Here is a 27,075-nt window from a genome sequence, read left to right as displayed (position 1 = left end):
AATGATTTCAAGTGAATCTTTTTCAATGAACAGCATAGGTTTACTAAAGGAAGGTTATGTTTTAGCAACTTGCTCACATTTTATAATAATATTACCATTGAGCTAGATAAGGGGAATGGATACACGATGATACTTTTGGAACATAGGAAGTTGAATTTTGTTAATGCTTTTGACAGAATACAGCATGTAAGACTGTTGCATAAATTGGAGAATTTGGGTTTGGATTGCAGAATATTAGCATGTATAATATTTGGGCAGACGTGTGTAACAAGAGCTCCGGATTGAGATAAGTTATTCTTGGAATAAGTAAGTATATATGAGTATTTGTTTGAGTAAGAGCTGCTGTAAAAGTTGTGCGCTGCCATTATTATTAGTGTGGGGGATTTTGTTTTGCTTAAACTTAATTACAAATTCATTATTATTAGACCTTAGAGTAGTAACCAGCAAAGGAAACATGGCACCGGCTTTGTCATTCCATGACTTTAACTTAGACTTCAGTCGTTTCGTTAAGTGTGAGGCATGCTATATATATTCTTTCAATTACATAAATGTAGGGAGGATGGAAGGAGGGTGTGTGCAAAGTGTGACCTGAACAAGGAATTGATGAATGCTAACATGAAATTGATGACAGAAAGTGTTAGTAGTTAGAATGTCGCAGGGAAAATGAGTGCAAGTTTGAAAGATAAGGATGGTGTGAAAGAGATGTGAAAAAATGTTAAAAAAACAGAGTGATCTGAAAACTGTAATGGATGTTAAAAAGGACAAAAATGAGTTGGGAGTGGCGGAAGGGAACGAAATTGAGAGAACGAATGAAACCGGATATGGCGTGACGTGGAAATCGAAAGTGGAAAAAATTCGGAAGAATGGATGATAGAGAAAGTTGGACGCATGTTGAACCGAAAGTACAGAAACACAGAAGGATGAATGAGAGTGAAAGTGAGAAGGGGGGGGGAGTTAGAAAATGAGAAAGATTGGATGATAGAGAGAATGTGACACGAGATTCGGAAGTTGAATTGGATTGAATGAGGCAAGAGATGAAATGGATACGGAATGAAATTAAGAAAATCAGGGTAAAAACTATTAAAACAAATCTTGATGGCATGAGAGAGTTAACGAAAGATGAGTGAATGGCGTTGTATGGCGACTCCATTATTAAAGGTGTGCTGGATGATAGGTTGCATAAGGTATGTTTTCCAGATGGTAAAATGAGTAGAGTGATTGAGGCATTGGATATGAGGAGGGAGCGAGCAAAGGAGTGATGGTTTTAATAGGAACAAATGATTTGACATAGGACAAAGAGCATGTCAGAATGGATATCAGGAGGCTGCTTAGAAGGATAAAAGAGAATAGTGTGACAGTAAGGGTAGTGAGCGTGTTGCCTAGGTATGACTGTCGTGAGATGAGGTGGAGAGCAAGGATTATGAATGATATGCTGGCTAAAATGTGTGAGGAGATGGGAGTACAGTTTGCTAATGTGTGAAATGAGATTGAAGGAAAAGTGAACTGTATGGGAGCGATGGGCTGCATTTGAGTGGTTATGGTGTGAGTCACTTGGAGAGACTGCTGCTAGAAGTTAGATAAGTGAGTAGAGAGAATGAATCAGATCAAGCAGGAAGTGATGTGGAAGAGCAGGAGAGTAAGACAGGAGCGATTGAAGAGGTAGTTATGAATGGGGGAAGTGAGTGGTATGAGTATAGAAAATGAGAGAGAGGGTGTGCAAGAGGAGCAGGGAAACGGGGAGACTCAGGGTGGACAGGGGTACACAGCGTGAGAAGGGTGGATGCTCCAAGAGGAGGTGAGAGCATGTGTAGACAGGAAAGGAATGTGATGACCTGGGATCAAGAAGAAACAGTTGGAATTGGGAAGGGTTCTAGAATGAATGGGCAGGAAGGGAAATTGAGCCAGTCGAGCATGGAGAGATCATATCGAGTGAGTGGAAGCAGTGGAACCAGCTGTATATCCAGAAATGAGCTGTTGTGTTTGTATACAAATGCTAGAAGTATAAGAAACAAGGAAGATGAAATGGTTGCACTAATTGCGTCTGTTCACCCAAAGATTGTCGGAATAAGTGAGACATGGTTGGAAGAGGATGACAGCCTGACAGGAATAGAGATGGAAGGGTATGATGTGTTTCGTGAGGATAGAAGGGGTAAAAAGGAAGCGAGGAGTGCTATTGATGATGGAGAGAGAGAGTTATGTGCATACAAAGTATAGATGCAAGAGGGGAAATAATGCCAGTGGTTTTGAGGCAGTATGGTGTGAGATAGAGGAGAATGCAATCAAATACTTGGTTGGATGTTGTTATAGACCAGGTAATGTGGATGGTAGTGTTAATGAAATGTATAATTAAATTAGCCAAGCAAATAAGAAAAGAGTGATCATAATGGGCGATTTTAATGGCAATATAGACTGGAATGATGAGATAGCAACTGGACGTAAAGAAAATGAGTTTCTTGAGGTTTTAAGGGATACCGACCACAGACAGTATGTAACAGAGGCCATACGAGGATTAAGGGTCTTAGATTTGGTCATCTCATCAGAGGATGTAATTATAAATGAGGTGTCAAATCATCCACCAATTGGTGAGAGTGACGATGAAGTGATTACCTTGGTCCTTGCCAGCAGTGTGAGGACCTCGGTGAAAAAAGGGTATATGTGGAACTACAAGTGGGGTGATTATGAAGAGCTCAGGAGACAGCTTGCAGGTGTAGCATGGAAAGAGGAGTTAGCTGGAAAAGAGATCAATGCAGCTTGGGGGATTTTCAAAAAATATTTAGTGGATGCAATGTCTAAATGTATTCCAAGGGTGAGATGGTTAAATAAGGTAGGTGTGAGATGGATGAATAAAGAGATTAAGCAAGGGATACAGAGAAAAAATGCATTGTGGAGGATGAAAGAAGTAGAAATTACCAATTCCATGAGGGCTACAAAGACCAGGCAAGCAGGGTGACTTGGTTGGTGAGGGTAGCTAAAGAGAGGTATCATCAGCAGTTAGCAGATGATGATGCCAAAAACAATCCTAAGGAGTTAGGATTCGATATGTAGCCAGCAAAAGAAAGAATGATTATGGAAGGATGACATTGATTTGAGAAAATGGTTTAAAGACAGCTGTTGCAGAATGTGTGGTGGAGATACTTAATGGACAGGTCATAAAGGTCTTTCAATCTTGTGAATGTGACTTCATGGAGAGATTAAGAGCAGTTGATAATTGGAAGGAGAGACTGACTGTAAGTGAGCAAGAGGTGTATGGGGAGTTGAGTAAACTAGGTGTTAATGAGGCTGTGGGACTTGATAATATATCCTCACGTGTTCTGAATCAATGTGCCAGGGAGTTGACACCTGCCTTGACATATTTTTTTAATACGAGTCTTCCACTCGGCCAAGTTCCTAAGGAGTGGAAGGAGGGAATGATTGTGCCACTTCATTAACGAGGTGATAGAACTCAAGCATCAAACTGTAGGCATATCTATGTGTCAGGTGTTGTGGTTAAGTGTTTGAGAAGCTTGTGAGAACTAGGATCCAGTCAACAGTGGTATTATCCTTGATGGACAGCATGGATTTGTTAAAGGGAGGTCATGTTTTAGGTAATCTACTTAGTTAGGAAATAAGAGATCTGGGGGTGATAGTGGATAAGGATCTGAAAATTAGGGGACACATAGCCAAAATTGTGAAGACAACACATAGGCTTCTTGGAATGATGCGGAAGAAACTGACGTGTAGAAGTAGGGAGATTCTTGTTCCGTTGTATAGGGTTTTGGTTAGGCCACACATGGACTATTGTGCCTAGATTTGGTCACTTGGTTTTCAGAAGGATGAAGAGATTTTGGAAAGGGACCAAAGGTGACTGACTAAGGTAGTTTCTGACCTCTGGAATATCGAGTATGAGCAAAGATTGAGAAGATGTAATTTGCAGAGTCTGGTGGACAGGAGGAAGAGGAGAGAGATATGATAGAGACCTACAAGTTGGTAAGGGGTTGTTATAGGATTAATGCTGGAGAAGTTCTACATAAAATAGTGGGAGATAGGGGGAGAACCAGAGGTCATACCTGGAAACTTTATCAAGAGGGTGTGAGTAGGGGAGTGAGAGGCAGGTTTTTTTCGTGCAGATTTGTGAATGATTGGAATGCCTTGCCTGAGAGTGTGGTGTGGTGTGTGCAAGGAGTTTGAGTGTGTTTACGACACGATATGATGAGCTATGTATGTGATAAAAGGATCTCACAGATGAGTCTTTGACTCCATGAGGTTTTGGGGTAATAATAATAATAATAATATGAGATGATGGCTGACTGACATATATCAAAAAGTGTTATATGGCAGATCTGAGTCTGCAAGTTTGAAGGTAACCAGTGCTGCATCACAAGGATCAGTCCTTAGTCCACTGCTGTTCAATTTGTACATGAATGACATTGGGAAGGATTTGACAGGCAACATACAGCTGTTTGCTGACAATGCAAAGATAGGATAATCAGGAATGTGGCTGATAAGCAGTACTTGCAGAATAATTTGAATAGACTGGAATTGTGGGTATGGGAAAATGGATGTTCAATGTCAGTAAATGTAAAGTCATGCACTTTGGCATGATTAGTTATCAAATGTCATATTATATTTCTGGAATTATATTAGAAGAAACTGATCAGGCTACGGATCTTGGAGCGTTAGTAGATAGGAAGTTGAAGTTCATTTTGCCATTGCACAGATTACAATCTTTCGAGTTGTATTTGCAATGCTGAAACAAACTTTTATATGTAAAGATAAAGATGCCATTTTGCTTCTTTACAAGAAGATTGGACCTTACTTGGACTATTTGTGTGCAGGTCTTGTCTCCTGTTTTCAGTTATGATGCTGATACTTTGGAGAGAGAGAGAGAGAGCAAAGAAGAGTGTTAAAAGTGATATCAGGATTGTGGATTACTGATTAAGAAGACAGATTGAGAATTTGTGGACTTCAGACACTAGCAAACAAGAGAAAGAGGGGTAATACTGATTTAGACTTACAAACTTCTGAAAGGTTCATACAGTTCAGTTGTTGGAATTTTTTATTTTATGGATTGTGGGGAAAGGACAAGAGGGCATTCATGGAAGCTGAGAAGGAATGCTACTAAGAAGGGAAGATCTAGATTTTTCTCTCAAAGTGGTGCATGATTGGAGTGGATTACCATTGGATGTTCTATGTGAATGCAGTGTGAATGAATTCAAGAACAAGTATGATAGCTGGTGTGTGTAGTATGTGGCCTTCTCAATGAGTCCCTGACTCCTTGGAGATCTCTCTTAACAATAATAATAATAGAAAATAAAACAATTAACAAACTAAAATCAAGTATATTTAAAATGAAATTGTGAGAGGAAGAAAACATCAGGAAACTGTGCCCAGCAAAATTAGAACAGAATTTACTAGCAATAGTAATAAAGGAAAATACTGAAATATAATGGAAAATATATAAAGAAAGCAGCCTGTGACTTCTTAAGAAAAAAAATGGCAGAAGAAAAGGGGCATTAGAAATTAGAATGAACATATAGAAAAACATATAAGCGAAGAATGAAGCTTTCAGAAAATGGTTATCTTCTGATATAGTTATTATTATTATTATTATTATGGGCAACTCCAAAGAGTCCTTATACTCATCAAGGTAGGCCTTAATCATCATGTCAAGAACAACTATTCAACATCCACACAGTATCTATCATACTTTGCCTTGAACTCATTCATAGTCATGGCACCCACAACAGACTCTGGCAGCTTATTCCACTCATTCACCACTCTCAAAGGAAAAAACCTAGTTCTTCTAACACCCTTGCTAACCACACTCTTGCCCAGTTTCCATATGTGGCCCCTAGTCCTCCCACCACCAGTCCTGTTCTGAAAAATATCCTCTGAATTAATCTTAAAGAAACCCTTCAGTAATTTGAATATCTCAATCATATCACCCCTTTTAGGCCTATCAGCAGAAAAGACCTGCTATCATCTTTTATCATTCTCTATTATCACTCATAATATCATTCTCTGCTATTATCACTCGTCTCTGAATCCTTCCCACCTCCTCCCCATCAAGAAGAAACCCTGGTGCCCAGATCTGGGCACAGTAGTCAAGATGGGGTCTTATCAAGGCTCGATAACTTGAACAATAACTTGCTTGTCTCTGCTCGTCAAAGTATTCTTCAGTAACCAAGTGATTTGATGAGCTGATTTAGACACTTTTGCAATGTGCCCCCCCCCCCAAACTTCAACTCCCTATCCACCAACACTCCTAAATCCCTGGCCTCGTCAATCTCCTGGAGTACAGTTCCACCAATGTGGTATGCTGCTAATCTTTTCACTCCAAAATGCATAACCTTGAGAGAGATAGTAGTTAGAATGCTATAGCTATTTTTTTTATTTTTATTTTTTGCCATGTGAGGGCAAACATTTCATTCTCCTGCAACATACAGTCTGTGAAAAGAGATAAGTTTCAATGTTAATTAGTATTGATATATTATAAGTTTTGTGTAATTTTAGTTTGGTTTAGTTATGATTGAGTGTGGCATGTTTGCATTTTATAGTTAATCAATGTCTGCATGGTTAGTTTACTAACAAATGAGAGTGGTGAGCGCTCCGATTCTGATTTGCGCACTGCTTTGAATAATAGGCTATATCTTCGGGAATTTTTCGAATTTCTTGATAAAAAGTTAGGAACCGATTTCTAAAAGTACATACTTTCAGAAAATAATATTAAAAAATCGATTTTTTTGATCCTCTAAATAGTACTGCCTCCTTAAAACTATCAAAAACTTACAAATTAGCAAAAAGAAAATGCCATAGAGGAAAAACCTGACGTGATAGAGAAAAATGGGTTTGATATTTGAAATCAGCACACCCAAATTAGTAAAAATCAAGTCTCATATAAAAGTCAGCAAAAATTGTGTTGGACTGTGTTATCATTCCCTGGTTTCTGTTAAGATTTTCTCCAGAATGGAGGACTACAACGGCTTCTTTGAAATTTCTACAACTGAAATTTTCTTCTATGTACGCATGGAGCTGCTATCCCAATCAATGGCATGGTTAGTAATCGCGAAATGATGTGCTAGACCTGAGTTGTCTGTTCTGTTGTTATTAACATCTCCTATATGTTCTTTTTTCAGATTTGGAGGCTTCTCGACGTCTGTCCTATATAGTTTAGACCACAAGCGCATGGGATGTTGTACACTCCAGCGTGTTTGAAAAAAGGATTAATGTCTTTTGGTGATCAGTTTGAACCTAACTCTGATGTTGAAAGGTTTAAAACGTTTTGCGATCTTCTTGGACACTGTACCTGCATAAGGAATAACCAAGGATGAACTATATAGAGTGATGGTAGGTTGTTGTTGTTGTTGTGGGGGTTTCTATGAAGAATCTTGTTGATTAGATTCTTTGGGTAGCCATTTTTTATTAATGTCTCTGGTATATGAGTAATTTCATGATAGAGTTCTTTTTCTTCTGAGATGATGTTCGTAGCTCTATTTTTGACTGTTAGTTTGATATGTTCATCTGCTAGTTTCTTGATTAGGGTATCCAAACATGGTAGTTGATTATCTTTTTACAGTTCATCATTTGATTTGATTTGATGACATGAAGCAAAAGGTACATTATTTTGAGAAACTGAAATGTAAAAAAGCTAGACTTCTAAACTATCTAACTTTCTTAAAAAGATGCAGAAATTTTAACATTATTCTCAAGTTTTTAACATTCAAAGAACAATTCCACTCAAGAAGAGTGAAAAGAATATATATGAAGGCATCCCTGCCCCTACTGTGTGAAAGAATACACCACATAAGAATTGAACTTAACAGAATAGACCTTTCGTGCCTTTGACTTTTTGAAGTTCTTTCTAATAACATAGAGAGCAACTTATGGACACTTCTAGATAAGATGATTTACAACAGTTTCAACAAAGCTTTTCTAATTAGTAAAAAATTCGTTAGCTTGGATGTGGTATCTTTATTTACCAACATCCCAGTAGAAGTTATCAGTATCCTATACAATCTCTTCCCTGAAGATGTGGCTCACCTTTTTCGTCACTGCCTTAAATCTAATTATTTCAAATGGAATGAAATGATATATGAGCAACTAAATGGCTTAACTATGGGCAGTCCCCTTTCACCACCCTGTGCAGATCTGTTCATGGAAAAGCTAGAAACAGACATCCTCTCAAAATTAGACCCAAAACCTTTAGTGTGGTGGAGGTATGTAGACGATGTCTTCATAATTTGGAGGGACACAAAAACAGTTCTTTTGGACTTTTTAACCAAAATTAATTCTTTTCATCAAAAAATACAATTCACTTTGGAACTGGAAAAAGATAATCAACTGCCAATTTTGGATACCCTAATCAAGAAACTAGCAGAAGGAGATATCAAACTAACAGTCTACTGCAAACCAACACACACTGGATGCTACCTTCATTTCAAGTCAACTCACCATATTTCCCAGAAGCTCAGCATAATACATATGCTCAAAAATAGAGCTAAGAACATCATCTCAGAACTCTATGATGAAATTATTCGTATATCAGAGACATTAATAAAAATGGTTATTCAAAGAATCTAATCAACAAGATTTTTCATAGAAACCCTCCACAACAACAACAACCTACCATCACTCAATATGGTTCATCCCTAGTTATTCCTTATGCAGGTACAGTGTCCGAGAAGATCGCAAAACTTTTTAAACCTTTCAACATCAGAGTTGCATTGAAACTGGTCAAGACTGTACGTTTTAAAATCGCCAAAAGACGTTAATTATTTTTTCAAACACGCGGAGTGTACAACATCCGATGTGCTTGCGGTCTAAACTATATAGGATAGACGTCATATACAGTTTTTTTTGAAATCCGAAAAAAATAACATAATAGGAGATGTTAATAACAACAGAACAGACAACTCAGGTTTAGCCCATCATTTCATGATTACTAACCATACCGTTGATTGGGTTAGCAGCTCCATGCCTTAGCTAGAAGAAGATTTCCGTTGTAGAAATTTCAAAGAAGCCGTTGTAGTCTTCCGTTCTGGAGAAAATCTTAACAGAAACCAGGGAATGATACTAGTTGACGTATGGAAAACCTTAATAAGATCACTCAGTCTGCCAGAATTTAATTTCACTCAAAACATCAGAATGTGCTCTCATAACAGTGACTAACACAACATGCTCCATACATGTAATGTAATGCATTCTGTTTTAATGTTTAATTTATACAACAGTGTTACTCCATTTTCTCTGTACTAGCCACTTTGTGGTTTTTCTGTTACAGTTATAAGCCCTGATGAAGCTGGACAGCCCAGTCGACGAAACATGTTGATATTAGATATTTATAAATCATGGTCAATTAAAGATCAATATATATTTCAATTTAATTTTAACATATTCTTATAGAACTAAGTTGTGTATGCCCATACATGCCTGGAGTATTCAAGAAATAGGATAAAAATTATTAGTAGAATTTGACACCAATTGTCACAAATTTTATAAGTCATCAGAAATGATCAACATTCTGTTCCTGAATGGAATAGATCCTTGCTGTCTTTATGTAATATTTTGCATGATTTTCTCTCTTCTTCTTATTCTTATTATTATTATTGTACAGGCACCTCCATGGAATCTGAAGACTCATCACAGGAGGCTATCCACACAGTATCTATTATACCTCTTCTTGAGTCCATTGACAGACAGAGTGCTCATGAATGACTCTGGCTATCTATTCCATTCATTCACCACTCTCCAAGTGAAAAATCTAGCCCTCACATCCCCTACTAACTACATTCTTCCTCAACTTTCAGTAATGATGACCTCTTGTTCTGTCTCTTAGCCAAGGGCTGAAACATTTCTCCTGCATCAATCCTATGAAACCCTGTATGTAACTTAAATGCTTCTATCATATTCCCACTTTTTTTGCCTGTCAACCAACTTCTGCAACCCACAAACTCTCAATCTGTCCTCATAGGGAGCATTCCATATACCACTCGCTATCTTGGTCACTTACCTCTGGATCCTCTCTACTAATTCCTCATCCCCAAGAAACCCAGGTGACAGACTTGAGCAAATTAATCCAGATGTGGATGTATCAAGACCTTCTAAAGAGGAATTGTCTCTCTACTTGTTAGTGTGTTCTTTAACAGCCACCTATGAGCTACTTTTGCAACCTAGCAATATGCCCTCTAAACTTCATCACTCATCTACTGTCCCTCCCAAATTCCTAGTTTCATCTGTTTCCCGGAGTACAGTTCCATCAATGTGGTACATAACTTGTAATCTATTTATCCCAAAATGCATAACTTTACATTTTTTTACATTAAACTGATATTCATTATGTTTTGTCCATATGACAGCCTATTGAAATCATCTTGCGAGCTCTCTCTCTCTCACCTTGATTAACTATTACTCTACCCAATTTTGTATCATCAGCACACGATTACATCTTTCCCTTCAGATGCAATCGTGTTCTACATCATTTATGTACAAATTAACAGCAATGGCCTTAGCACACCACTAATCACCTACATCTTCTTACTTCAGTCATTTTATTATGTAATTAGGTGATTATTTTTATATTTAGAAGGCAGATACTACATATTCTTTTACTGTTTTTATTTTCATATTTTAGTAAGTTATAAGGATATTTTAAAATTTTATTTATTCAGTATTTGAAGACTCTTATTTATGATGAAAATATTTCATTTTTAGTGGAGCCAGTTGCTGAATATCACTTCTTGGTCTCATCTCTTCTGTGCTGAGGAGTTTACAAATTTCTTTGTTATTCCAGAGAATGTAACAGTAGAAGAATTACAATCATATGCATGCAATATTGTAGCACCATTTTGGAAGGTTAGAATCTTTTTAGACTAGAAATTTCATTTTTTTTTCTTTTTTGCATTCATTTTTTCTTTTGGAAATAGATAACACATAATATGCTCAGTACTATATATATTCTGTATGAAATCATGTTGAACTCTTCAAATTTATTGGTTTTACCAAGTAGTTGATAAAGTTAATAGGAGCAAATAGATTTAATATAATAAAGCTTGTTTTCATTACCTTTTTTTTTTAATGGATATTCAGTGCAGTTACAATTACTCACAATCATGAGTAATCATGAATTATGAGTAACCACTAGCATTGAGTAATCTTTGTACTGTTCAAACAGAATTAAGAGTTACAGGCTGCACAGAGTCAAATAATACAACTTTGCAGCAGAGTCACCAAGGTGTAACAAAGTAATTCCAGCCAAGGCATGATGTTAGGTGTTGTTGTTATTGTGTGTGTGATGTATACCTTAACAAGGGTCAGAGAAAGATTTCTGAGTGAAGTAATTATGATGAAATAATATGTTGATAGACTCTAGCTGATAGGATAAGATATGGAATAGAGAGGAATAGAGTTAAAGAATAGAGAAAAGGACAGCAGAATTGAAGAGAAGGCATATTGTTGATGATAGTAGAAGAATTGCAACCAAGAACAGTAGAAGTTCAGCAAGAGGGCAAAATTATCATAGGTAATTTGAGATAAATACCAACAGAATAAAATTTATAGTCTGTTACTGCTAGAGGACATGCACTGGAAAATTATCTTGGTGAGTACAGGACAAGCGGTTGTTATGGGGACACACAGTGGAAAGAGGAAAGGACATAATATGGTGGACACAAATGGAATTTACGCAGGTATTGAGAAAGAATTTCTTGAAACAGCATGTGATGCAGTGTCATAGGTGAATCAGATGATCCCCTGCATCAAGAGCACTGAATTTGGTGGTAACATAATATATTTTGCTTATAACTAAGGTTGAACCAAGGTGCCAGCCATTTGAAATTTTAATTTAGTAAGGAGTATATGTGGAACTACAAAGCCAGTAGTTATTGACATACTTAGGAGGATGTCAATATTGCATGAGAAATGAGCAAAGAATATTTGTGGGAAACATTATCAGACTGTAATCTCAGGATGAGGAGAATAAATTGATGAAAGCTAAATAGAGGAGTGACAGTATCAGTGGCAGCTGGTGAAATTTTAAGTGGGAGGTGTTGCCTATACAAAATAAATTTTTTTTTTTTCTAATCAGTAATCGATTTATTTATTAATAAATAAATTGTTAATAATAGGAAAAAAAAATTTTTTTTTAAATTTTGTATAGGCAGCATCCACACTTAAAATTTGACTGGCTGCCACTGGAGAGTATTCAATAGGAGATGATGAAAAAAATGAAAGTGCTGTGGAGGAAATATAACGAGAAAGCATTCAGCCTTCTCAGGAGCAGTACAAAGCACAGGGAAGAGGAATCACCAGAATAGTAATGTGGTAAAATTAAATTATGATATGACTTCTATCTCTTCCAAAAACTAAAACTCTTCCTTGTTGGTCAGCGTTTTTCTTCAAATCAAGAGGTGATTGCAGCTGTAGATGGGTATTTTGCAGATCTTACTGAGAACCACTACAGGGATGGGATAATGGTGCTAGAGCATTGCTAGAATAAATATATTAATCTTAAGGGAGATTATGTTGAAAAATAAAAATAATTTTGAAATTATACATTTGTATTTTCGTTGTTAGGCTGAGAAGTTTTCAGACCACCCTCGTATTTCCCACAATGAGTCTCTAACATCATGGAGGTCAGATGTTAATAATAATTATAATAATAATACTAACATGCAGAGATAAGGAGGTACTCTGTATAGGGCATTGGTCAGACTATACATGGACTATTATGCTCAAGTTTGGTCCCCTATTTATAACTATTTTAATGGTATTTTTTGCTTCTTTACTCTGGATGTGACTGCAGCGGTAAAGAAGGTGTTGGGTTTTTGATACACAAATCACCACAAAATTCTGTCATGGAATTCAATCCTATCAATAGCAGAATTGCTCTAGTCTTCCTAAGAGAAAACCACTCAATATCACCATCATACAAGTCTATGCCCCAACCACAGGCCACGAGGACTCCGAAGTAGAGGAGTTTTATGGTCAATTTAATGCAACAATCACCGGAGCGAATAGAAAAGACCTTTTGATTGTACAGGACGATTGGAATGCCAAAATTGGAACAGCATTGGCAAGGATTATCTCCCATTTGTCGGACTGTATGGCTATGGGGGAGACAAACGAAAGAGGTTTTGAATTGATCGATTTTGCCTCATAAAATGAACTCACCATTACTAACACTCTATTTCCCCATAAACCTTCCAGAAGATGGACATGGACTTCCCCTGTTGGTAAAACACACAACCAAACTGACTTTATCCTTGTAAGCACAAGATTTAAAAACTCCATCAACCTCACAAGAACCAGATCATTTCCTGGAGCCGACATTGGCAGTGACCACAACATGGTCATCACAATTATGAATATGAAAATGAGAGAAATATTACCTACAAAATCAACTTGTAAAAGATATAATATAGAAAAATTAAAAGATCCCCAAATAAATATACTATAATAAATACAAATTAAAACAAATTTTTGACACAAGCTTCAAGAAATATAATAATATCCAATCTAAAACCAAATACTTCTCACAAAAGATAACTGAGACAGCTGAAGAAATCCTTGGATACAAAAAGAAAATAAATAAACCATGGATAACCAAAAATATTTTGGACCTATGCGATGAAAGATGATATTTGAAATCTCATATTAATAGTGGTGATAATAGAGAACAGTATAAAAATATTACTAAGATTATTGAAAAAGAAATCAAACATGCTAGAAACTTATGGATATTAGATGAATGCAAAAATATAGAAGAGGACTTAAATAAAAATAATTCTAAAAGTGCTTTTCAAATTATCAATATGTTAACCAAACCTTTTACTGTAATTAATTGGAGCATAGAAGATGAAGATGGAACTCCTATCACGGAAAACCAGAAAATAGTTGATAGATGGAAATGTTACGCAACCAAGCTTTTTCAAAAGGACCCTCAACTGACTAACGATATTTTGGACGGAATTTTGCCAAGAGTTTTGGAGGAAGGAGATTACCCGATATTAAAAGAAGAAGTCATTGCAGCAGTTAGCTCCTCAAAAATAGGAAAATCACCAGGAATTGATGGTGTTACAATGGAACTAATACGTGAAGGAGGTGACATCATCATAGACACCTTGCTAAATTTATTCCAGGATGTATGGAACACACAGACTTGGCCTTCTGATTGGTGGACTTTTGTCCTTGTAGCTATTCCTAAAAAGGGAAACAGCAATAAACGTAGCAACCACAGAACAATCAGCCTTATTAGTCATTCAAGCAAAATCCTTTTAAAAATACTATTGTCAAGAATCGAAAAGAAAATGGAAAACAGACTATCAGATGAACAAGCGAGTTTCCAGACGTACAATCGACCATATTTTTACAATACACATACTAGGCGAAAAACACATAGAACATAACAAAATAATCTGTCACCTTTTTAGACCTTCAAAAAGCTTTTGACACAATATGGCATGAGGCATTATGGAAAATTTTAGAACATTATGGAATTGACAACAAAATCATTAGGATTATTAAATCTCTTTATTCCTCATCTGATATGAGAATTGAAATTAAAAATTACAGCAGTGAACCATTCTGGGCAGAATGGGGGATAAGACAGGGATACATCTTGTCCTTCCTCTTCTTTTAAATTGTTTTCTGAAATATGTCATAGATGAAGCTCTTCATGAATATGAGACTGGAATAGTAGTTGGTGGACTAAGAATAAATAACTTATGTTTTGCAGACGATATCGATCTTCTGGCAGAAAGTGAAGAAGAATATCAAGAGATAACCAGCTGCGTTTTTGGAACATTAAAAAAATATGGCTTATACATTAACCTACAAAAAACAAAAACAATGATAACCTCAAAATCAGACATTGAATTCTTAAAGATACAAATTGGCAATAAACAAATTGAGAATGTAAACAAGTTCACTTATCTAGGAAGCACGTTGAGTCAAGATGGTCGTTCAAAAACCGACATTAAATACTGAATTGCTAAGGCAACCGTGGCCCTACAGAAGTTAAAACCATTGTGGGAAGATAACAGAATAGCAATCACAACCAGACTAAGACTAATTGACACTTTGATGAATTCTATCCTCTTGTATGGTTGTGAGGCCTGGACTTTATTGAGGGAAGATGAGAGGAGACTCCTGTCTTTTGAAATGCAAACTTACAGAAGACTTTTGAGAATTCCCTATACCACTCACGAAACCAATGAAAATGTCCGAAAACTGATTGATTCAATAGACGGGAGAAGAATTGAAAATATTCTGACAGTCATCAGAAGAAAACAGATGAAATGGTCCGGACATGTGGAGAGGACTAATGGCATTCCAAAGCAAGCACTAGAAGGAATCATTCCGGGACCAAGGGTTAGGGGCCGACCTCAATTAAAATGGACTGATAACATCAAAAAATGGACAAATTCTTCCCTTTCTCAACTGACATCAAGAACAAGAGACCAAGTTGATTGGAGGAGGCTAACAAAGAATATCACCTACCAGCCATGAATGACCCAACAGGAGAGAAGAAGAAGAATCTTTAGAGCAAAGCTATGTTAAATTTACATATGACAATGAGTAAGTGAATCAATTAATGTGAAGTCAACAGCCTCTAGCAGCCTAGTCTTGAAGATACTTCACATGCAAGCTCTGCTTACTTACGCTTTGGTAAATGATTAAACAAGAATATAATTTCTTAAGAACAAACTATAAAAATGGAAGAAAATTCATCTTAAAACTCATTTATCTGTAGAATCTTTCTCTTAAGTTTCATAAGCATCTTCAATACAGAATTATTATTATTATTATTATTATTATTATTAATACGGGCAATTCCAAGGAGTCCTATTCGACATTCTCACAGTATCTATCATACCTTGCCATGAACTCCACTGTCATAGCACCCACAACAGACTCTGGCAGCTTATTCCACTCATTTACCATTCTAAAAGTAAAGAACCCAGCTCTAACACCCTTACTAACCACACTCTTGCCCAGCTTCCATAGATGTCCCCTACTCCTCCCACCACCAGTCCTGATCTCAAAAATATCCTCTGAATTAATCCTATAGAAACCCTTCAGCAATTTGAATGTCTCAATCATATCTCCTCTTTTCTGCTTTTCAACCAATTTCTGCAACCCACAAATCTTCAACCTGTTCTCATAAGGATCATTCCATAGACTTCCTATCATCTTAGTCACTCGCCTCGATCCTCTCAACCTCCTCCCCATCAAGAAGAAACCTAGGTGACCAAATCTGGGCACAGTAGTTGTGATGTGGTCTTATCAGGGCTCAGTACAGAGGAACAATAACTTGCTTGTCTCTGCTCGTCAAAGTATTCTTCAGCAACCAAGTGATTTGATGAACTGCTTTAGCCACTTTTGCAATGTGTCCCCTAAACTTCATCTCCCTGTCCACCAACACTCCCAAGTCCCTGGTCTCATCAATCTCCTGGAGTACAGTTCCACCAATCTGATATACTGCTGCTAATCTTTTCACCCCAAAATGCATAATCTTACATTTTGTCACATTAAATTGACATCCATTCTCCTTAGTCCAGACCTCCAATCTATCCAAATCATCCTGCAATATTTTGACAACTTCTGCATTCACTATTGCCTTACCCAACTTTGCATCATCAGCGAACAAATGAACCGTTATTATTATTATTATTTCATTTCTCGCATTTTTCCTCTTAGATCCTTCCCTATATCGTTAATGACCAAATTAAATAGCAGTGGTCCAAGAACAGAACCCTGCGGTACACCACTAGTCACAGGCCGTCTTTTGGACTCTACTCCTGAATAAACTACTCTCTGATATCTCTCCATCAACCACCCACCCATCCATCTCACCAACCCTTTATCATTCCCATATGTTGCAGTTTACGTATTAGAATTCCATGTGGTATCCTCTCAAAGGCCTTAGCCAGGTCCAGCAGTATCACTGTAAACCCATTACCCTTATTCAGTTCAGCCGTCACTGTGTTATAAAACTTGAGCAAGGCATGATCTACCCTTCACAAAGCCATGCTGTCCCCCATACAGTATCTCATTTTCATCAATCCATTCCCGCATTTTTCCCTTGACTACTTTCTCCAAGACCTTGACAACGACTCCTTATATGCTGATTGGTTGGTCATTTGCAACAGTAGTCTTGGATCCTCCTTTATGCAGTGGAACTATTTCCCCCTCTTTCCACACTTTCAGGACTAAACCAGACCCGAGACTCAGATTAAACTACATGGTCAAGGGCACCGATAATTCTTTAGTCGCTTCACTTAAGACCCGTTCCGGTATACCATCCAATCCCACAGATGCATTCACATTAAGGTTCTGTAATAGACTATTCACTTCCACTTCATTCACCACAATTCCTGTATAAACTAATGGTTCCTTCATTCTTTCAATGTTACCACCTGGATGATATACTCGTGCAAAGTGCTCACTCAGTAATTCCACTATATCGACTGATTCAGTGACCTCCTTGCCATCGGCATTCCTTAAAATCATTCTGCCATGTACAGTTTTTCTTTTACTTGCAACATATTAAAAGAACTGTTTGGGATTCTCTTTAGCTTGCATAGCTAGTTTCCTTTCATAATCTGCTTTTGCTTTTCTTACCACACTCATTGCCCTTCTGGCCTGCGCTTTATACCGTTCATGTGCCTGTAGGTCACTTTTCTCTTTAAATTCCCTCCACAGTTGTTTCTTTTTTTGCAGCTCAAGCTTAATGGTGTTATTCATCCATTTAACCCCTACTTGTTTTACTATTCGGACCCTAGGTATACAATCAGCCATAACCTCCTGCAAATGCTCCTTGACTCTATCGACATCCAGCCTTTCCAGTTTTACAATAACAGAAAATTCTGTTACTGTTTGATTGCCACTGTAATCCAACTGATTGCCACAAAAAACTGCCACTGTTGTTAATGTAAGACAATTAAACAGGTCAATATTTTCTTTAAAAAAAAATAAGTGTACACACACATATAAGTTAGTATTTTTAAATCTGCTAATCTTTCCTATCTCCCATAAAGGGAATAAATATAGCCCATCTGATCTGTTTAAGCTAGGACAATGGAGTGATGTTTCATATGTTTCTTTATAAAGAAGTTCTGAGGAATCAACATTTATGAAGAACTCTGCTTAGTGGAGATAACATGCTCAGCAAGTTCAGGTTTAAGATATTTAATATAAGATTTATGTTCTTCAAGATGAATAAAAGCAGATCTTACAGTTTCTTCAAAATAAGATAAGCCACAAGACCAAGGAATCTGGTAGATGGTCGGAAAAACCCAGAGGTAGAAGCTTATCCTAAGGAGATGTGAGAAATGAGGAGAATGGGGTCAAAGGCAATAAATCTTGAGCAGTTCTAAGATTTTTGGTCTGCATTCAAAAATGCTCTTGCACATAACAGATTGGAATGAGATTTGGTTTTTCTGGATTAGAAGAGGCAGAGATTTCATAAATCTAATAGACAATCATAAGTACTGAATGCTATTCATAACTTAGAAGTTTAACAGCATTACAGCACAAAATAAATTATAAAAAAATAGATTACCTGGCTTATATTTCACTATTTGGGAGACTTATCTTACGATCCACTCCTACATGACTGTAATTCTTCTCTTTTAAAAAATTAGAGGGGTGCCAAATTAGGAATTTAAATTTTTTTGTCTGTTACAATTTGTATTTCACTTACTAATTGTTGCATGTAAACTGTAACACCATTAAAATAAGTTATGAGATCCCATAACTGTTAAATTTATTTATATATATTTTTTTTTGAAGAAATCATTAAAACCATTTGAGAAGAAAGCAGGTATAATATGTTGTAATTCTTTCTGTAAAAGTTTATTAGAAAAACATAAAGAATGAGTCTGTACATACGACTTGCTGAGCATGCTATTGCCATTAAACAGAGTTCACTGGAACAGAATAAGAATCTTCATAAAAAGTCAATTCCTCATTAATTATAAAGAAATGTGTGCAGCATCACTCTTCATTGTCCCCACTTAAACAGATCCAATGGTCCATATCCATCATTTCTATGGGAGATAGTACTTTTTAAATCTGGTAATCTATATATATATATATATATATAAATGAAAAAGGAAAAGTTGGTCCTTGTTGGAGAGCTAATCAGCAGAGTGGGAAATGATTACCAGACATATTGGAATCTTTTGAAAATTTGGAGAAAAGGGCAAAGCTCTTTTTCTCCAAATATTTTAACAATAAGTATCTGCCAGATTTCTACTCAGGATGTGGACCAGTTATTACAAACACAATGTTCCAACACAAAAATGTACACAAGCTCACATGGAGAAAAGATGAAAAGAAGTAAAGGCTCATGGACTATGTTAATGTTGATATTGATGTTTTCCTACTGGTCCAGGACACAAGAGTACACAGAGGATTTGAAACATGAAGTGATCACCATTCAGTGTCGAGCAGTATAAAATTGAGATTCATATTAAAAAGAAGGATGTGTAAGGAAAGTTTGAAAACAAAGTTAAGCAGCTTTTAGATGTGAACTCTAGACTCAAATACAAAAACGTTATTCAAGGAAAACTGAAAGAGTCTGAAAACAAGAACCGAATCTTGAAGATTCAGTCAGAGGCATGGGGTGAGGTAATCTGCAACGATAAAAAAAAAGAATCAGAACCCCAAAGTGTATGCAGGAAGCCAAAAAGGCAGCCAAGGAACAGAAGAAAACAATACCAAAAGTTCCTGGCATTGAACTGCCCACTCAGTCTCCAAAAGTTAGATAGGGCTAAATGGCCTCACCTACTCCCCGTATACAGGAATAAAAAGGCGTTAGCTGATTTTTTTTTTTTTTAAAGTTCCTGGCAAGTAACTCAGCTTGTGCTGACTCACTTGCCAGAGAAAAATCAAGAAAGCAAAGCATTGTGTAAATTAGCCAAACAAAAGTCATGGGAAGACTGATAAGAACACAAAAAATAAATATCAGGAAGATGACAAAATATTCTGGAGGCTATTGAAAAAGCTCAAAAATGGAGGAAAGAGCACTGCAAAAGGAACCAGAGATGACAAGGGGGACATGAAAACCGAAGACAATGATATCTTTGAAAGACTGCCAAATGAAACAACCAGTGGCAGTATGGTGGTAGAAAAAACTATCACATGGAGGTATAAAAGTTTTCCAGTGGCCACACTGCATAATTCAGGAGGATTGAATTTGAAATGATTAGAGTATAACACTCATAATATCCATCTATAAAAAAGGGAATAAAACTGAATGTGAGAATTTCAGAGGAATTTCTCTACTGAGTGTTCCCGGTAAAATTCTCAAGAATACTTGCATAAAATAGCTAAGAAAAATTGTGAAGGAGAAGCTTGGAAAAGAACAAGCTGGGTTCAGACCAAACAGAGACTATCAGGATCAGATTTTTTACTTTAAGAAATCATGAGACTATGACATTTGTGAAATGAGTCAGATGAATGGAGAATGTTATTGTCTGCAAAGCTGTCTATAGGATTATTGGTGATTGCGAGCAGGTCATTTGTGTACAGGAGTGAGAGAGACAGAGATTGGACAGAGTCTTGTGGCACTCCAGCATTGCTGGTGAAGCTCGAAGAGAGGAAGCAACATGCCATGACTTGCAGAAAATGACCAGACATAAAGCTGGCTGCTCAGTTACAGAAGTTGACAGAGAGAGACCAAGGATGGCATTTTATTTAGTAAGCCTTGATACCTCCCCCCCAACACACACACACACAGAGAGAGAGAGAGAGAGAGAGAGAGAGTTCAAAAGCTTGTTGAAATATTGAAAGCAACAGTAGAAGTTTCTCCAAACCTTTCAATTGGCACGTGTTCAGTGGTGGGTGATGTAATGCCAGAATCCATACTGGTGGTCACTGATTAATTTGTGGGCCTTCTGAGTAGTGGAGGAGTTGGTTGCCTATTGATGACTTTCTCCATTATTTTGGAGAGTACTGAGGATATGGATATGAGATTGCTTCCATGCATTAGGATAAGTAGTATATATATAATAGATTGTAGAGATGATGCAGTATGGGTGTTAGCTCTGGAGCACAGTATTTGAGAATAATTGGAGAGATGCAATCAGCACCAAAAGACTTTTTAATATCCAAATTATTTAGTAGTTTTCTGATTTCTCTTTGAAAAACTACAGGAAGCATATGGTGCTTAGATTTCTGTATGGTAGGAGGTGATTATATCTGCACAATGTGGAGAGAAGAAAGAAATAGTGCCAATGGTTTTGAGGTAGTATGATATGAAGTAGAGGTTTGAAGATTGGGAGTCTTAAACCAGCTCATTTCATCAGAGGATGTGATTTTGAACACACATTTATCTTCAGGTGGAAAGCACAATTATGAAGTGATCACCTGGGCAGTGGTCATATGACCACTTTTGTGAGGAAAGGATATATATGGAATTACAAGGATGGTTTAGAAGACAGCTTCAACCTGTAGTGTGGAATGAGGAGTTAAGCCGAAAGGAGATAGATGTTGCTTTGGCACTGATCAAGAGCTAATTAACAGCATCAGTTTGTGAATGTATTCCAAATACAAAAGGCTGAATAAAGTAGGTGTGAAATGGATGAATGAAGGATTAAGCATGAAATCTGAAGAAAAGAAGCACTGAGGCAACATATATGAATAGTTGCATGAAGCGTATAAAAAACAGACCAGGAATATAACTTATTTGGTAAGGACAGCAGAAATTAGCAAATTGGGCCATGAAAAACCTAGAGTATTTTCACATATTTTCAATATGTGACACATATTTTCAATATGTGACAAGTAGAAAAAAAGAATGATTATAGTAAGATGATTTTAATGAAGTAAATGGTAAATTGAATACTTTCAGAGGACCTAGTGAAAGTATTCATTAAGCATTTTATCAAGGTATTTTATTCTCATCAGTGTCATAGAAGTCATAAGAAGCTTCAGATAAAATGGCTGAGTGTGTGTGTGCAGAAGGTATACAAGCACATGAATAAACTTGATGTCACTTCACTATTTTTTAAGGGAATGTTTCAAGGCATTAATAGCATCTTGGCATACCTGTTTAACATGAGTCTTGCACCAGTCCCAAAGAAGTGGAAAGTGAGGCTGTGGCTTCAAATTATAGCCCTATCAGTGGAGTTGTGGTTAAGGTGTTAGAAAAGTTGGTGATAGCTAGGATTACAGAAGTTGATAACTTTAGTATTCTCTGTGATTGTCAGCATGGGTTTTTAAAACGAGGTCATAATTTAACAGTTAATAACAAGATGCTGAATGCATTGGACAGGAGAGATGTATATATAGTATTGTACTTAGATTTTGTGAAGGCTTTTGATAGATAGCCATGTGACAGGGTGGTAACTAAATTGGAATGGATGCAATTAGAACTAGATTTCTGAGTTGGATAGACTATCAACAAGTTGTATGTGATGGTACCTAATTCTGAAGGAGGAAAGTCACTAGTGTGCTACAATGATCTGATTTGGATCATTGTTACATAATTTGTATATTAATGATATTGGGATGGGTTTAGCTGGAGATATTTATTATTATTATTATTATTACCCCAAGACCTCATGGAGTCAAAGACTCATCTGGGAGGTCCTTTTATCACACACACACACATATCATCATACCGTGTCTTAAACACACTCAAACTCCTTGCAGACACCACACTCTCAGGTAAAGCATTCCAATCATTCACAACTCTGCACGAAAAAAACCTGCCTCTCACTCCCCTACTCACACCCTCTTTATACAGTTTCCAGGGATGACCTCTGGTTCTCCCCTGATCTCCCACTATTTTCTGTAGAACTACTCCAACATTGATCCTCTAACAACCCCTTACCAACTTGTAGGTATCTATCATATCTCCCCTCTTCCTCCTCTCCACCAGACTCTGCAAATTACATCTTCTCAATCTTTCCTCATACTCGACATTCCAGATGTCAGAAACTACCTTAGTCAGTCACCTTTGGACCCTTTCCAACATCTCTTCATCCTTCTGAAAACCCGGTGACCAAATCTGGGCACAATAGTCCATGTGTGGCCTAATCAAAGCCTTATACAATGGAACAAGAATCTGTTTGTAGACAATGCAAATTGGATAGAACAATGAGGAGTCAGGTAGTGTAGCCTTACAGGAACATATGAATATGTTACATAAGTGGCCAATTGAGTGGAACTATCAGTTCAGTGTTGTGAAGTGTAAGGTTCTGATTGGTAGAGAAATTATGAAGATGGTGGAAGAGATTACAGATGTGCGGGAGGGCGAAGTTTAGGGTCACATTGCACTAGTTTTGAAGTCATATCAGATAATGGAATTGATGAAGAGAACCTTGACATGCAGAAATGGCAAGTATGGTTCCATTGTTTAAAGCTTTGATCATGCTTCATATGGATTATGGTTCACAGATTTGGTCCCCAGATTTGTTTTTTCATAGTGATGAGGATATATTAGAAAATTCCAGAGAAGATTGACTAAGGTGGTTTCTGATCTTTAGAATGTAGGATGTGATAAAAGATAGAGGAAATGGAATGTGCAGAATCTTGGAAATAGGAGAAGGAAAAATGGAAAAATATGATTGAGATATATAAATTTGTGAGAGATTGTTACCAGATTAATATGGAGTAGATTGTTTGTAGAGTATAGAGAGAGAACAAGATGCTATCCTGGAAGCTGTATAAGGAGCAGGTTCTTTGTATGGAGAGGGGTTGGTGAGTAGATTGCAATGTGTAAGATTGTGGTGAATACAGATATGTTGAATAAATTTAATGCATGGTGTGATGAGTTTTGTGTGTGACATTGTATACTTCTGTGATGAGTGTTTGTTTTGACTACTTGGATGCCTGGCGTTAATAAAATATAAGTAAATTTTGTATTAACAGATTGCATTGGTTTGAGGGGAAAGAAAACTCAAAAATTAATGGAGCAAAGAAATAGACAAAACATTCTGATAGTAGCAGAGAAAAATACATCTCAAATATAAATGTTAAAGTAGAAAAAAATTACTGAACATCTCATATTCTATTATTCTACTAGGATATCTATTTACATAGGATGGAAGATAATTAGAAGATCATAAAAAGCAGAACCAACCTTTAAAGAATGGAAAGCATTCTAAGGTGAAATAAAGAAATAAATAAAAAACAAAAATAAAAATATTCAGATGCTTTTTATTGCCTATTTTTTATGGAACAGTAACATTAATAGTGAACAAGGAAGGCATTAAAAGAATAGAAGCATTTGGCTTCAGGCTCCTTATAAAGGAAAATCAGTTATACAGTGCAGTTTGATACAGAGTAGTCCTCAAATATACAACTATAGTGGGAAAGCAGTTCGCTAGTTGAATAATTGAAGGGTCTGATAATTGAAAGTACAATTAGGTACATTTACATGGTGCTGTATTAGAAGTTGTGATCAAAAGAATGAATATGATGTCTGATAAGTTCATAGCATTCATAGAGGGCTATCACATGCTGACACTTTTGTAAAAATAAATAAATATAATAAATTAGTACAATGTTAATAGTTGGAGCTTGATTTTAAACTTCAGTTCATTTTTGATTATATAATATGACATATTGTGTTTTGTCTACTTTTGATACTACATGTCCAGCTCTGAAACCAATGAGAAATTACATAATAAATATCAGTAGAGATCCTGCTCGTTGCTGAATTATTACTATCATTTTGAATAATTTTGCCAGTAAAAGTGATCTGACTGAAACCAAAATTCTTTACAGGGAATATTCTATGTGCATCTTAAATTTCAAGGAAAATTTCAGATGCACACCTTTCTGACTGAAGAGAATTCCTCTCATTCAGAGTGGAATTGTAGTGATATATCATTTGCAACATCTTTTCCCCTTTACACCTGTGCAAATGATATGACTGATATAAAATTTCAGTAAAATCCATCCATTCAGAGTTTGGGAATAACCTGCATATGATTGGATGGATAACCAAATCTAATAGGTTTAAATAAATTTTTAAAAAAATATACAAAATGCTGCTAAAAATTAAAATTTAGTCAAATATTCAGTTTGTTCAGTGTGGTGATTTCATTTCATTGCAGACAGATAATAATAATGATTGTTTTTAAAGTAATGAGAAAAGTGAAAATTTTATAAGACTATAATTTCCTCTTGATTTCAATTCCATTAAAATGTTTTTCTTTCATCAAAAAGTCTTTCTATTTCCACCTTTAATTCTTTATTGCATCTCAAATACTTAATATTTAAAGAGCTATTTTCTTTGTAATATGAACTGTATGTATATTAATAGCATTTTTTTGTTTTGCCAGATGAATGATAAAAATGCAAATTCTAACAGGCTAAATACCAGAAATATACTGATTAAAGTCCATAAAATAGTATCCATGCTTCAAAACAATGATATTATGGAAAATCCAATTCTAAAATATCAGTGGAACAGAGTGAAAGAGGCATATAATAATTTTGTTGATACTGTTTGGGCAAAAAGGAATGAAACACAGAAGTGAGTTAATTTTTTTATTATTTATTTTTACAATGGGAATTATTAAGTTAAAGAATAAAAATGATTGTTCATTGGACTAAATATTTTGCAAACTTCCAATTTTTGTATATTAGCAAAGGTTGGTCGATTAGTAGAGCCTCTGCTACTAATAGCTCACAAAAACGTTAAGGAAGCTTGAGCGCGGTTAGTAGTTGGAAGGAGATCAATCGTTCGATGCTGTTTTCACACTCTCCCTTAATGAGTCTTTGGACTCACTGGAGGTGTCACATAATAATTCAAATCGTATTTTTCTTTCAGCAGGTGCATTATCTGGTTTCCATGTTGCATGAAAGTCACTTTTTTTTTCTTTTTTTTTTTTAAGATACTACCAACTCTATCTAATTCATGAAGGTTGCATTTCAGCTTTAAAAAAAAAAAAAGGCTTCCTTCTGGTTGATATTTTTGATTTCAGCATTTTTTAACATTGAAGGAAAGAAGTCAAGTTGCTTGGCTGTGACAGGCTATTGAACCCACATGGCAGGGAAGATGGGATGAGATGAAAGAATAAAAACTATGCAAAAAATGCAAAACTAAATTCATTCATCACTTTTCTAGCTTAATCTTTAATCCAGAACACTGCTTCTATTAATACTCATTGGGATTTCTCAATGAAAAGAATGATTATTATTATTATTATTATTATTATTTATTTGAGACTTCCAAGGAGTCCAAAGACTCATCGAGGGAGGGCACCTACTCTACACTCTCCGTCTCCACTACTCAACCTCATCCACCTGTCATCCACCAACCACATCATCTTCACCAACGCCATCTACTATCCACCACCACCACCACTACTATTTCAAACACAAACATCCATGCCCATGTCTGGATTTGAACCTATAGCCTTTTGACTGGGCAGATACACTAACCACTCAGCCAACCAGGCTGGCATTGAAGTCTTGGAATGGTAACAAGTCCATGGAGTTGTTCCTGTGAGGATCAGTTGAGGATTTATGGATTTTAAGGGTTTGTTTGATGGGTGGTGGGAGATGTGTATTGATGCAGAAGCCAAGAAATAACACATGACAGGAAGAAAATGGAAATTATACACTTATTGAGAGATAATTACTTGAAGCAGAATGTGATGAAGGCGACGGGATATGAGAGTATTGGATCAGAAGACCTGTCCCTAACTAAGGTGGCTACATTGTCTCCCAATGAGGAAATCTTGACGTAGGAAAGTAATATCACACTGTGTACTTAGAAGGTAGGAAAACATGTAGAAATTCCGGTGAAGAAGGGATATATGTGGAATTACAAGGAAAGTGATTATGATACACTTAAGAGGCAGCTTGAAGCAGTACTATGTCATAAAGATCTGCAAGGGAAGGAGTTCACAGTGTATGGAGATAGTCAAGGTATCTGGAGGAAGTAATATCACCCTGTATACCCAGATCAAGAGAGTAAATTGGATAGGAATTAGATGGATGTGTAGTATCATTAAGCATGAGCTGCAAAAAAAGAAAATGTTGGGGAGGGTATATAAGGAGAAAGGTGACAAACTAACTCATGAACAGTGCAAGGATCAGACAAGAATTATGACCTGCATAGTAAGGAAGACAAAA

The 27,075-nt window shown here is 36.3% G+C and overlaps 1 protein-coding gene across 1 annotated transcript in view; it reads left to right on the top strand.

Moving 5' to 3' along the window:
* The window catches only part of LOC150103059 (uncharacterized), a 107,381-nt gene that overhangs the window by 31,602 nt on the left and 48,704 nt on the right, over positions 1–27,075 (top strand). The window contains exons 3-4 of the mRNA XM_090398072.1: positions 10,690–10,830; positions 25,275–25,468. Coding sequence (XP_090254198.1) covers positions 10,690–10,830; positions 25,275–25,468 — 335 coding nt within the window. The remainder of the gene's footprint in view (positions 1–10,689; positions 10,831–25,274; positions 25,469–27,075) is intronic.

Source organism: Typopeltis vanoorti, chromosome 9 (assembly GCF_054136105.1).
Source record: "Typopeltis vanoorti isolate ZY-2024b chromosome 9, IOZ_Tvanoo_1.0, whole genome shotgun sequence".
NCBI classification, from domain to species: Eukaryota; Metazoa; Arthropoda; class Arachnida; order Uropygi; family Thelyphonidae; genus Typopeltis; species Typopeltis vanoorti.
Note: the sequence above shows the minus strand (reverse complement) of the source record. Positions and strands in the feature narration are given on the sequence as shown.